This window comes from Anopheles marshallii, chromosome X (genome assembly GCF_943734725.1).
Source record: "Anopheles marshallii chromosome X, idAnoMarsDA_429_01, whole genome shotgun sequence".
NCBI classification, from domain to species: Eukaryota; Metazoa; Arthropoda; class Insecta; order Diptera; family Culicidae; genus Anopheles; species Anopheles marshallii.
Window position 1 is genome coordinate 10,575,524 of NC_071325.1, and position 11,180 is coordinate 10,586,703.

The 11,180-nt window shown below is 42.6% G+C and overlaps 3 protein-coding genes across 3 annotated transcripts; 1 reads left to right on the top strand and 2 right to left on the bottom strand.

Annotated features, from left to right (window-relative positions):
- The first annotated feature begins 1,860 nt into the window (after positions 1 to 1,860).
- On the top strand, positions 1,861 to 3,072 carry LOC128719429 (uncharacterized). The gene is made up of 2 exons (XM_053813057.1): positions 1,861 to 2,677; positions 2,744 to 3,072. The coding sequence occupies exons 1-2, from the start codon at positions 1,861 to 1,863 to the stop codon at positions 3,070 to 3,072; spliced, it is 1,146 nt and encodes a 381-aa protein (XP_053669032.1).
- An 873-nt stretch (positions 3,073 to 3,945) lies between these two features.
- Positions 3,946 to 7,884, bottom strand: LOC128719440 (F-box/LRR-repeat protein 4-like). Its single transcript, XM_053813068.1, has 5 exons — positions 7,800 to 7,884; positions 5,755 to 5,951; positions 5,259 to 5,668; positions 4,770 to 5,087; positions 3,946 to 4,684 (listed from the first exon to the last, which is right to left on the bottom strand). Exons 1-5 carry the CDS (start codon positions 7,882 to 7,884, stop codon positions 3,946 to 3,948), a joined length of 1,749 nt encoding a protein of 582 aa, XP_053669043.1.
- An 869-nt stretch (positions 7,885 to 8,753) lies between these two features.
- On the bottom strand, positions 8,754 to 10,706 carry LOC128712503 (F-box/LRR-repeat protein 4-like). The gene is made up of 4 exons (XM_053807397.1): positions 10,563 to 10,706; positions 10,067 to 10,476; positions 9,578 to 9,895; positions 8,754 to 9,492 (listed from the first exon to the last, which is right to left on the bottom strand). Exons 1-4 carry the CDS (start codon positions 10,704 to 10,706, stop codon positions 8,754 to 8,756), a joined length of 1,611 nt encoding a protein of 536 aa, XP_053663372.1.
- Between the last annotated feature and the right edge of the window lie 474 nt (positions 10,707 to 11,180).

Consider the following 11,180-nt stretch of genomic DNA (forward strand, 5'->3'; position numbering starts at 1 on the left):
TTACACTGTTAAACTCTGCTGCCGCATCGGACCCACTCTCTCGCTTTCGGGGGGGTTTTTTTTATGCATCTGCGACATAATAAGCCACTTGTTGGTGTGCTTATCCAAATGTTTTCACACCATCCGGTGGTAATATCTAATAGGTTCATTTTCGTTAAAAGCAATCGTGGTCACTCACTCTCTGTCGTTATCCTGAACGGGATAATCTAGACGTCAGATGCTGCTACTGGTGACAGGGGTTTTTTTTTGTTGGTTTAAGTACAATCGATCCGCAAACGATCGGTGCTTTCTTTAAAAGCACTCTTTGCTGCAAAGGGGAAGCGAGAGAGGATGCTGTTCGATGCATACGGGTGCGCACGAGTAGAAAAAGGAGTGGATCCACGCGTACTCCATTTAACACTTTATTACACATTATAGCAAATGATATGAGAAACATGCTTAATCACATTATAATATTTTAATTACCCACAAAATCGCTTTTCGCTTGGTCGTGTTTGATTATTTTTTAGACATTGATGTCCACCCGGCAACTAATGCAAAACCACGATTGCGAAATGGGTTTTGGCTTGCGCCAACTGTTTGTACGCCCGTTTCGCGTTTTTTTTGTTTTGTTCAGGCACGTTTAGGCCAATCTGCGCAATATATATTACAGAACGTAAAAGGGAAACATTGCATTTTGTTGCTAAACAGCTAAACACTCCATTCAACTCGAATCGAATGACGTCTCTCCGCACGCACGCATGCAGGAAAGGGATCAAAAGGGGATTGTGATAGTGTGCACAATCCGAGCGAGCAAATGGAGGAAAGGCATCCAATGGAGTACACATACCTTTAAAGAAACAGAACAAAAAATGATGAGAATGAACACAAAACAACACATAATAATGGAAAAAAAACACACACACTAAAAAATGGAATGCTAGCAGTCTTTAATACATACCAAGCGTAAAACGTAACACTGCTCATCCTCACATTCGTGCGTAAAATTTGAATGCAAGTGCAGACGTTATAAAGCAAGCAAAAGTTTTAGCGATATAATCAATGTTTTATCATTCGTATGAATCCAGATATAATAAACAAAAAGCAAACAAAACAACAGCAACAAAAACGCCCACAGCGGCAAAGCATAATACGACAAAACAAAACAAACGATGAAACAGCGAAATGAAATTAGCATAATATATCAGGTATTAAATAAAATGATAGAAGAACAAATTGTGAGTGAGTCGTCCACGCGCGGTTAGATGGATTTCGCCAGTACGCATCCCCAGTCCAGATCACGGCAAACGGTAATGTGTGTTGCTTTTGCGCACCGATAGAAAATAATATTTTTATCTGCTCAATTGCTTTCGTCAACCTGCCGGTGATTACATGGTCCGCTGGCTTTAATGGGACGATTTACATTTGTATATTAGCGTGTAAGTAAGCGAACGATTGGATCGTCGCCGTATGCACAACTAGTAGTGAAGATATCATAACCTCAGCGTACTATTCTGAATGTAGTTGTACAAGAGTTGATAACAGGTTTGCAACTGCGTGCTGCTGCAGCGTGTGTATCGTGGGAGAAGAAAGTGTGGTGTCTTTCACTCCGTCCCTTAGCGTTTAGCACACTCAGAATGCGTGACGTAGATATAGCGTCGGCAATTAAGAATGTGGATATAATGCGCATCGGGACTGACTTTCTCTCCGCCCCCGAACACCGGGGTGCGACACACCGTGACAGTTTTGTTACGCTTCCACAATCCCCGATGCACATGGGTGCCGTGTGTGCAGTTCGTGCAGCGTGATCCTCCGAGTCGTGTTTCGCACAAGACTGCAGTTGCAGGCGGAAAGTCGACCAGACTCGTTCAGCCCACCGCAATGGCAGCCTTGTATCGGTTGCTGCTGGCAGCAGCACTACTGGCCCGCCCGTCCGAGGGTGAGTGGGTCGAGATCCCGCACCTGAAACCATCGTCCGCCCCATCAGCGGTAACATCGTCCATTACCACCACAATCAAACCAATCGCCTCGATCAACGGTCACGGGTTGACCCACTCGCAGCGACTACTATCACACCTGCACGACGATCGGGCGACAGATGGTCGATGGTCTGTCGGTGCCGCCCTACGCTGGCAACGTCCCGTGAGCGATCTGCTCGACTACGAACGTCCAAGCAAACGGGTATCACAGCCATCCTCACCGTGGATTACACTGGCGAATGTGACCAATAAGGTGGAGGAGCTAGGTGAAAGCGAAGAAGCGGAGGCTGACCATTATCCGGTGGTGCAGACGGAGCTACTTCCGTTCGGCAATCGGTACGAGGAAGAATCGATTGAAACGGCACCCGCTGTATCGCATACTTCCAAGGCAGCGGTACAACCAGTGCAACATTTCGATGACTTTGATGACTACGATGAACGGACACCGGTAAAGCAACGGCCCTCAGACAGTGAGAAGCAACAGCAGTACGTCGAAGAAGACGTCGACCAAGAGGATGCGAACGAGACAGCAGAAAAGAGCACGGAGCATTTCCATCGAAAGCGACCGATCCAGTTGCAACCATCACCGACCGGGTTTGGTGGATTTTTCGAGTTTCTGCGCAGAATGCAGGCCAGCTTTGTGCAGCGCACGGCACACACCATCGGTGACAAGATACGAACCCTCGCCGGTATGCGTGATCAGCTGCTAAGCACCATCGGTAAGTGCCCCCAATTGCACACGCACACACTGACCCGGGGCTTTTAACCATCTCTTACTCACACAGAGCGACGTATTGCCTCGCTGTGGATAGGCGGTGGACGGCGGCGTGTCAAGCGCGGCTGGATGGAACCGCACGGCGAGACGGAGGCGATGGATTTCCCGTCCGCCGAAGGTGCGCTGCTTACCATCTCCTTTCTAACGTTTGCCGTCTTTCTGATCAAGCTGGTGCTGCAGGTGATCAACACGATCAAGGCGAAACACTACACGTACAGTACGTTTGCCGCGGCCACACCCGTATCCGGGGGCTTGCTGGTAAAACGGACGCGACGCTACGTCGATCCGCATGATCTGCAAGCAATTCTCGGCACGATTGACGGTTACCGGCCGGTATAGGTTCGTCCAACGCGTGTGTGAAGGTGGTGGTGTCGTGTTAGTACGCATTCTAAATAACACCAAACCTTTTGCTGGCAATTCAACTGGATTAGTAGTTTAGTGGTACAGGAGAGGATTATAGGAAAGAAATGTTAGTTGAACAAATATTAGTGAAATGAAGTTGTGATACACATACTGCGCCAAGTTTGTTCGGTGATCTGGTAAAGGTAAAGTTATATTACTTTCTATATCACGTTATATTTAACCGACTTGTAGGACAGTCAGATCAGATGCTTATCATATTACCACACCTTTGTGGAAGAGATCTGATGATTCGTTGAATTATAGATAAAGAGATAAATTAATTGTTGTATTCGTGTACAACTTCTTAACAATTACTTCGTATTTGCTGTATTGTAATCTATGAAGTGTGTTATACACGTTAGGCACATATTTTGGCATCGTTTTTCTATTATTTACTTATTATAAATTCAACCTTGTATAAGGATTTGTCAACTCTTTAATTAATGAATAAGGAACCACAACTTAAATCAAACTCTTTTGAGCTATTCGAAAAGAAACAAATGATAATTCTTTTTTTGTTGAATGTCGAAGCTAAAAATGAAAAAAGGACAATTATCTTCAAAAATTAATCAGAACCATAAACAAATAATTCAATATTTCCCTGTTCGGTTTATCTATTTAAATCAATTTACAATATTCCTTCCAAGTGCTGTGTTTAACCGTATAGTTTGATTTTTATAGCGCATAACGGGAATCTCCAATTAAATGTCGGCATTCCGATAACAATGTATTAGCGTAAAATATAGTACAGAAACAAATGTGTTAATTCACATAAGTAAAATAAGATGATAGGCTCCTTTCTATACCACTTTAGAAATTAAAGTACTGGATGGCAACGTTCGGATAACGTCCTTTCCAGTCGGTAATCCATTCGTCCGTTATGTTCCAACAGTGATTGATGTCTAGAAACCGTAAAGAGGAACATCCGATGAAAATGGCATTTATAGACTCACCGGTTGCCGTAATGCAGCCCATCAGGTCGAGATATTCAAGTGCGCGGCAATGCTGCGCAATCGCGAAGATATTATTGTTATGAACAACACGAAAGCCAGCTAGCACCAGTTTCCGCAAATCCTGACACGCTTCGATCAGACGGCTAAGCTCACTTTCCTGTACACACTCGTTGTTGGCGTAACCCAGGTTAAGTTCCTGCAGTTTGGTACAGTTTGTCAACGGTATCAGATCCTCCTCGCGACATACGCGTGTTTTATACAAGTTCAAGCTAATCAGTTGTCGATTGAATTGACCAATGGTTTGCGTTAATCGGAACGAGTCGAGCAAGCAGCAGGAAAGGTTCAGATGCTGCAGTCCCTGATTCCGACACAGTAAGCTATTCAGCGAGCTGGGAGCGATGAATGCGAACGATAAGTCCAGTCTGGTCAATTTGGTAAGCTCAATGTCTAAATTTAGTACATCTGTTACGTGTGCATTCTGCAGGCACAGTTCAGTAAGATTCGTATAATAGGATATCCCAAAATGCGTAGGATCACTAAATCCAATTGAATTCAGACGCAGATGCGTCAACGAGCGACCGTGATCCAACAGGAAGCTGAAATGCAGTAAATGAATGTTAATGTGGTTAAGATTTGTTGTGATTGGCAGTGTTCCTAATTTACAACTTCTTCGTCACTCACCTCTGCAGCTCCGGTTTCTTAAACATTTGGAACAATCCGCACCACGACAGATCGAGCTTCCGTATATTAAAACAGCGATCTTTCAGCCAATTGAGTAGCTTTGAATCCACGTCCATCCAGTACGGACGCAAGTTAACCTCCTTGTACAGTCGTGGGTCACGCACAACGTTACGAAATGAACCAGACACCTGCTCCAAGCTACGTAGCGACTTTAAGTCGAGATAGGTAACAATTTTGTAAAGCATTTCGTAAGGCAAGATGGCGATAGACGGTCCTTGCTGCAGCGGTTCCTCAAGTGCCTGCCGAGGAAACTTGCGGCTGTCCACCGGTTGCATTTCATGCTTGTCATACAAGGAACGCTTAGACGTGCTAGCATCCGTCATCTTGACGTGTTTTTCTTTTCGAAAGGTAAATGTTGGGATCGTAACATCGCAAACGCAATCGTCGTAAAGCAATCCCCCACTATCGGATACGAAAATGAGAGGTAACGGATCTTTTATATCGCTCTTAAGCATGATAGCATCCATCGCGTATATGTAGTTTAAATGGCGCGTGTTAAACTCCAAACGTATCACCCTCGTTCGGTGGTTGATGATTCTTATGACCGGCACGAAGATGCGAGCTTCACTCAGACCAGCATTGCGTTCGTCATCGCAAACTGCGTCTACTCGTTTATCCCATAGAAGCACCCACTCATGGGATTCCGTGAACGCCCAGATGCGACAGACGCCACCAGGGTTCATGGTTTCGTACACTTCAATTCCCGATGGGTACACAAACTCTTCGAAGCTAACTACCATGAATGCGTCGATCGGCGGGTTATCGACGGCTGGAATATTGTCCAGCCCAAACTCAGGCGCGTACGACGGCGCCAGCATGTTCCAGTCGCCGTATAAGTTCTGTAAGTGTAAAACACATCCAAAGGTTAGTTGAAAACGTACCCTTCCGCATCTGCTTGCCAAAGATGTAGGTAACATCAACTTACCAGCAAATAAGAATCCAATTGATCAGTATTGGATAATGGAAAATTACTCGGTCCCCCGATAACGTTCATGGAACTGTATGAAATATTTATATTGGGGCCATACTCGCAGCTGGCACAAATTATTCTCTCCGCGAACTGCTGCATTTCACACTTGTAGATGGAAGCCGTACAGCAAACGTATATTCCAATATTATGGCCTATGAAAACAATGTAGAACGAAGTTAGACTGATGTTTCAACAGACACTGGTTGCAAACTACATGCCCGTAAGCGATGCGTAAAGAAATTGGTTCACATTCGCTCGCTTCCCAGAAAACTTCGCAGCACATTCTCAAATCAACAACTACTTTCATCAAACAAAGCAAACCGGCTAGTTTTGTACCGACTACAGTCGATACCCGAGATTCGCAGATAATACGTTTCAGACAAATCCGCGTATCTTCGGTTTCCGCTAAAACATCGTTCATATGCCTTATTGAGGGATCGAATACTTATTTCCACGTTACGAAGAAGGAAATTGATGTTAATACGTTTATTTCAAGAATTACATTAAAATGTTATGAACATTAATTTTTATAACGATATAATGTAACGCATTTTTTAGTTTACTTATTACACATTGAATTCTGCATACAAATCTACGCGATATGATTGTTTTTTAATTCGCGTATCTCAGATTTCACATATGTCGACAACCGCGTAGCTCGGGTAATGACTGTATAGACTGTATAGAGAATGAAGACGGAAAAAAAAGGTTGACAGCTCAGGGATGTCAAACTCTAAATAGATTATGTATTTTTAATTTGTTTCTGTGAGATAAACGCACCATCTCGAATTGGTCGATGAAAAAGGTAGATATTGAGGTATTGCGAGGATTGTTCCCGATACTTTGAAACTTTCGATATGCAAATGACCTTTTGACGAAAAATTAGTCGGAATAGGCCAAAAATCAAACGTTTTATCTTCGCTACTTTGCGGTAGTGAAAACCAATTCACATGGGATTTGGTAGCGATCCTTCCATGGAGCATTCCATGGTCTCTTAAACGCACACACAGTTTTTTTAAAGCACATAGTTTAACACACTACACAACATGGGGAAAATTTCGAGTAAAAACTCACACTAGATGTAGGACCTTTCATTTGGAGCAATCTTTGGAGCCAACGACAAGTCTGAACTCACTCAGGATATGGATCTATTTAAAGAAATTGGAGACAAACATCAATAAGGAAGCATTCGAAATTAAAAGTCCTTATATACATTTAAGGCCAAGGCTCTGAGTTACAGTAGCGTGTTCACTTGATAACATACGATCTGATTTATTTAACTTCACAATTTTCCAAACTATAATTCATGTTGAGACTATTTCGCTGAAAACAACCAAGCAATTACTCTCGCCAAACATTAGAAGGTAACTGACAAGCATCGCACAGCAGGCCAACTACACAGCGGAGTTGAAGAAGCCGTACAAACTTTGTTCTTGCAGTCCGGACCGGAAACGAACGACTGGAATCGATTTTAATGCTCGTAACATATCTAACTGATCTGGCAATTTGGTCAGTTTAAGAAATGGTTCGGTATCCTTCCGATAGTTATTCTTAAGAGACATCCTCTGAAGTTGACAAAATTTTACGAGCGCGTAAAAGCGCCTAATATAGACGATCGGTAAGAGTCGTAGCTTGTACAATAGTACACATCATGTGAAAACACCTTGACGTTGACCCCTTGTAGACGAGATTTTTGTTTATAGCAATACACACCGATAACATTACAACATTAATCAACATCATTAAACACACTTCTGCGTGGGATGGTGCTGAAAACAACAGCGCGTTTTTATTCTTCAAAAATTTTCTACTAATATGTCGTACAAAAACACGCGTTCTATCACTTGTTAGAAAACCTCGATGAACGATGCATTGTCGTATGTAAACCGCTAGCAATATATATCCCTGTGGTTGTGCATTAATAAATTGATAACAAAACCATGGATAAACTAGATACACAAAATATGCAATTGTATGCGAAATGCGTCGTGGAAAACAACGTAACGCGTTCGCCATCGATTCTTCCAGATCCTTCTCAAACAGCGTGTTCTCGATGATAGGCACCACAAGTTCTTCGTCATACATAAGGTTGCGGTTCAGCTAGTAATCATAAATACCCTAAAAACGAGCACAGTGGATGAGTTCTTCTTGTTCCAGATGTGTGCAACGAAACTCTTTACCCGGCCAGAGCAACGTTGTCATTACTGCTGCGGGACTGTGCGTATGTAGAACAGCTCCAGCACTAGGCTCTTTATAAGCAAGCATAAACAGCGGTGTACATTGACTTTTCGTCAACCTATACGACTTGTAGGATAGTCAGATCAGATACTTATCATATTACCACACCCTTGCGGAAGAGATCTGATGATTCGTTGAATTATAGATAAAGAGATAAATTAATTGATTAATTGTTGTATTCGTGTACAACTTCTTAACAATTACTTCGTATTTGCTGTATTGTACTCTATGAAGTGTGTTATACACGTTAGGCACATATTTTGGCATCGTTTTTCTATTATTTACTTATTATAAATTCAACCTTGTATAAGGATTTGTCAACTCTTTAATTAATGAATAAGGAACCACAACTTAAATCAAACTCTTTTGTGCTATTCGAAAAGAAACAAATGATAATTCTTTTTTTTTTGTTGAATGTCGAAGCTAAAAATGAAAAAAGGACAATTATCTTCAAAAATTAATCAGAACCATAAGCATATAATTCAATATTTCCCTGTTCGGTTTATCTATTTAAATCAATTTACAAGATTCTTTCCAAGTGCTGTGTTTAACCGTATAGTTTGATTTTTATAGCGCATAACGGGAATCTCCAATTAAATGTCGGTATTCCGATAACAATGTATTAGCGTTTCATAATTAGCGTAAAATATAGTACAGAAACAAATGTGTTAATTCACATAAGTAAAATAAGATGATAGGCTCCTTTCTATACCACTTTAGAAATTGAAGTACTGGATGGCAACGTTCGGGTAACGTCCTTTCCAGTCGGTAATCCATTCGTCCGTTATGTTCCAACAGTGATTGATGTCTAGAAACCGTAAAGAGGAACATCCGATGAAAATGGCATTTATAGACTCACCGGTTGCCGTAATGCAGCCCATCAGGTCGAGATATTCAAGTGCGCGGCAATGCTGCGCAATCGCAAAGATATTATTGTTATGAACAACACGAAAGCAAGCTAGCACCAGTTTCCGCAAATCCTGACACGCTTCGATCAGACGGCTAAGATCACTTTCCTGTACACACTCGTTGTTGGCGTAACCCAGGTTAAGTTCCTGCAGTTTGGTACAGTTTGTCAACGGTATCAGATCCTCCTCGGGACATAAGCGTGTTTTATACAAGTTCAAGCTAATCAGTTGTCGATTGAATTGACCAATGGTTTGCGTTAATCGGAACGAGTCGAGCAAGCAGCAGGAAAGGTTCAGATGCTGCAGTCCCTGATTCCGACGCAGTAAGCTAATCAGCGAGCTGGGAGCGATGAATGCGGACGATAAGTCCAGTCTGGTCAATTTGGTAAGCTCAATGTCTAAATTTAGTACATCTGTCACGTGTGCATTCTGCAGGCACAGTTCAGTAAGATTCGTATAATAGGATATCCCAAAATGCGTAGGATCACTAAATCCAATTGAATTCAGACGCAGATGCGTCAACGAGCGACCGTGATCCAACAGGAAGCTGAAATGCAGTAAATGAATGTTAATGTGGTTAAGATTTGTTGTGATTGGCAGTGTTCCTAATTTACAACTTCTTCGTCACTCACCTCTGCAGCTCCGGTTTCTTAAACATTTGGAACAATCCGCACCACGACAGATCGAGCTTCCGTATATTAAAACAGCGATCTTTCAGCCAATTGAGTAGCTTTGAATCCACGTCCATCCAGTACGGACGCAAGTTAACCTCCTTGTACAATCGTGGGTCACGCACAACATTACGAAATGAACCAGACACCTGCTCCAGGCTACGTAGCGACTTTAAGTCGAGATAGGTAACAATTTTGTAAAGCATTTCGTAAGGCAAGATGGCGATAGACGGTCCTTGCTGCAGCGGTTCCTCAAGTGCCTGCCGAGGAAACTTGCGGCTGTCCACCGGTTGCATTTCATGCTTGTCATACAAGGAACGCTTAGACGTGCTAGCATCCGTCATCTTGACGTGTTTTTCTTTTCGAAAGGTAAATGTTGGGATCGTAACATCGCAAACGCAATCGTCGTAAAGCAATCCCCCACTATCGGATACGAAAATGAGAGGTAACGGATCTTTTATATCGCTCTTAAGCATGATAGCATCCATCGCGTATATGTAGTTTAAATGGCGCGTGTTAAACTCCAAACGTATCACCCTCGTTCGGTGGTTGATGATTCTTATGACCGGCACGAAGATGCGAGCTTCACTCAGACCAGCATTGCGTTCGTCATCGCAAACTGCGTCTACTCGTTTATCCCATAGAAGTACCCACTCATGGGATTCCGTGAACGCCCAGATGCGACAGACGCCACCAGGGTTCATGGTTTCGTACACTTCAATTCCCGATGGGTACACAAACTCTTCGAAGCTAACTACCATGAATGCGTCGATCGGCGGGTTATCGACGGCTGGAATATTGTCCAGCCCAAACTCAGGCGCGTACGACGGCGCCAGCATGTTCCAGTCGCCGTATAAGTTCTGTAAGTGTAAAACACATCCAAAGGTTAGTGGAAAACGTACCCTTCCTCATCTGCTTGCCAAAGATGCAGGTAACATCAACTTACCAGCAAATAAGAATCCAATTGATCAGTATTGGATAATGGAAAATTACTCGGTCCCCCGATGACGTTCATGGAATTGTATGAAATATTTATATTGGGGTCATACTCGCAGCTGGCACAAATTATTCTCTCCGCGAACTGCTGCATTTCGCACTTGTAGATGGAAGCCGTAAAGCAAACGTATATTCCAATATTATGGCCTATGAAAACAATGTAGAACGAAGTTAGACTGATGTTTCAACAGACACTGGTTGCAAACTACATGCCCGTAAGCGATGCGTAAAGAAATTGGTTCACATTCGCGCCCTTTCCAGAAAACTTCGCAGCACATTCTCAAATCAACAACTACTTTATTCAAACAAAGCAAACCGGCTAGTTTTGTACCGACTACAGTCGATACCCGAGATTCGCAGATAATACGTTTCAGATAAATCCGCGTATCTTCGGTTTCCGCTAAAACATCGTTCATATGCCTTATTGAGGGATCGAATACTTATTTCCACGTTACGAAGCAGGAAGTTGATGTTAATACGTTTATTTCAAGAATTACATTAAAATGTTATGAACATTAATTTTTATAATGATATAATGTAACGCATTTTTTAGTTTGCTAATTTAACA

Excerpts from the sequence above, each read along its gene's own strand:
- LOC128719429 (XM_053813057.1), top strand. The coding sequence starts at position 1,861 with ATGGCAGCCTTGTATCGGTTGCTGCTGGCAGCAGCACTACTGGCCCGC. Across the intron at positions 2,678-2,743 it reads TCAGCTGCTAAGCACCATCG|AGCGACGTATTGCCTCGCTG; the intron begins GTAAGTGCCCCC and ends TTACTCACACAG.
- LOC128719440 (XM_053813068.1), bottom strand. The coding sequence starts at position 7,884 with ATGTATGACGAAGAACTTGTGGTGCCTATCATCGAGAACACGCTGTTT. Across the intron at positions 5,669-5,754 it reads AATTGGATTCTTATTTGCTG|AACTTATACGGCGACTGGAA; the intron begins GTAAGTTGATGT and ends TTACACTTACAG. Across the intron at positions 4,685-4,769 it reads AAGAAACCGGAGCTGCAGAG|CTTCCTGTTGGATCACGGTC; the intron begins GTGAGTGACGAA and ends ACTGCATTTCAG.
- LOC128712503 (XM_053807397.1), bottom strand. The coding sequence starts at position 10,706 with ATGCAGCAGTTCGCGGAGAGAATAATTTGTGCCAGCTGCGAGTATGAC. Across the intron at positions 10,477-10,562 it reads AATTGGATTCTTATTTGCTG|AACTTATACGGCGACTGGAA; the intron begins GTAAGTTGATGT and ends TTACACTTACAG. Across the intron at positions 9,896-10,066 it reads AAGAGCGATATAAAAGATCC|CCGCAAGTTTCCTCGGCAGG; the intron begins GTTACCTCTCAT and ends ACCGGTGGACAG.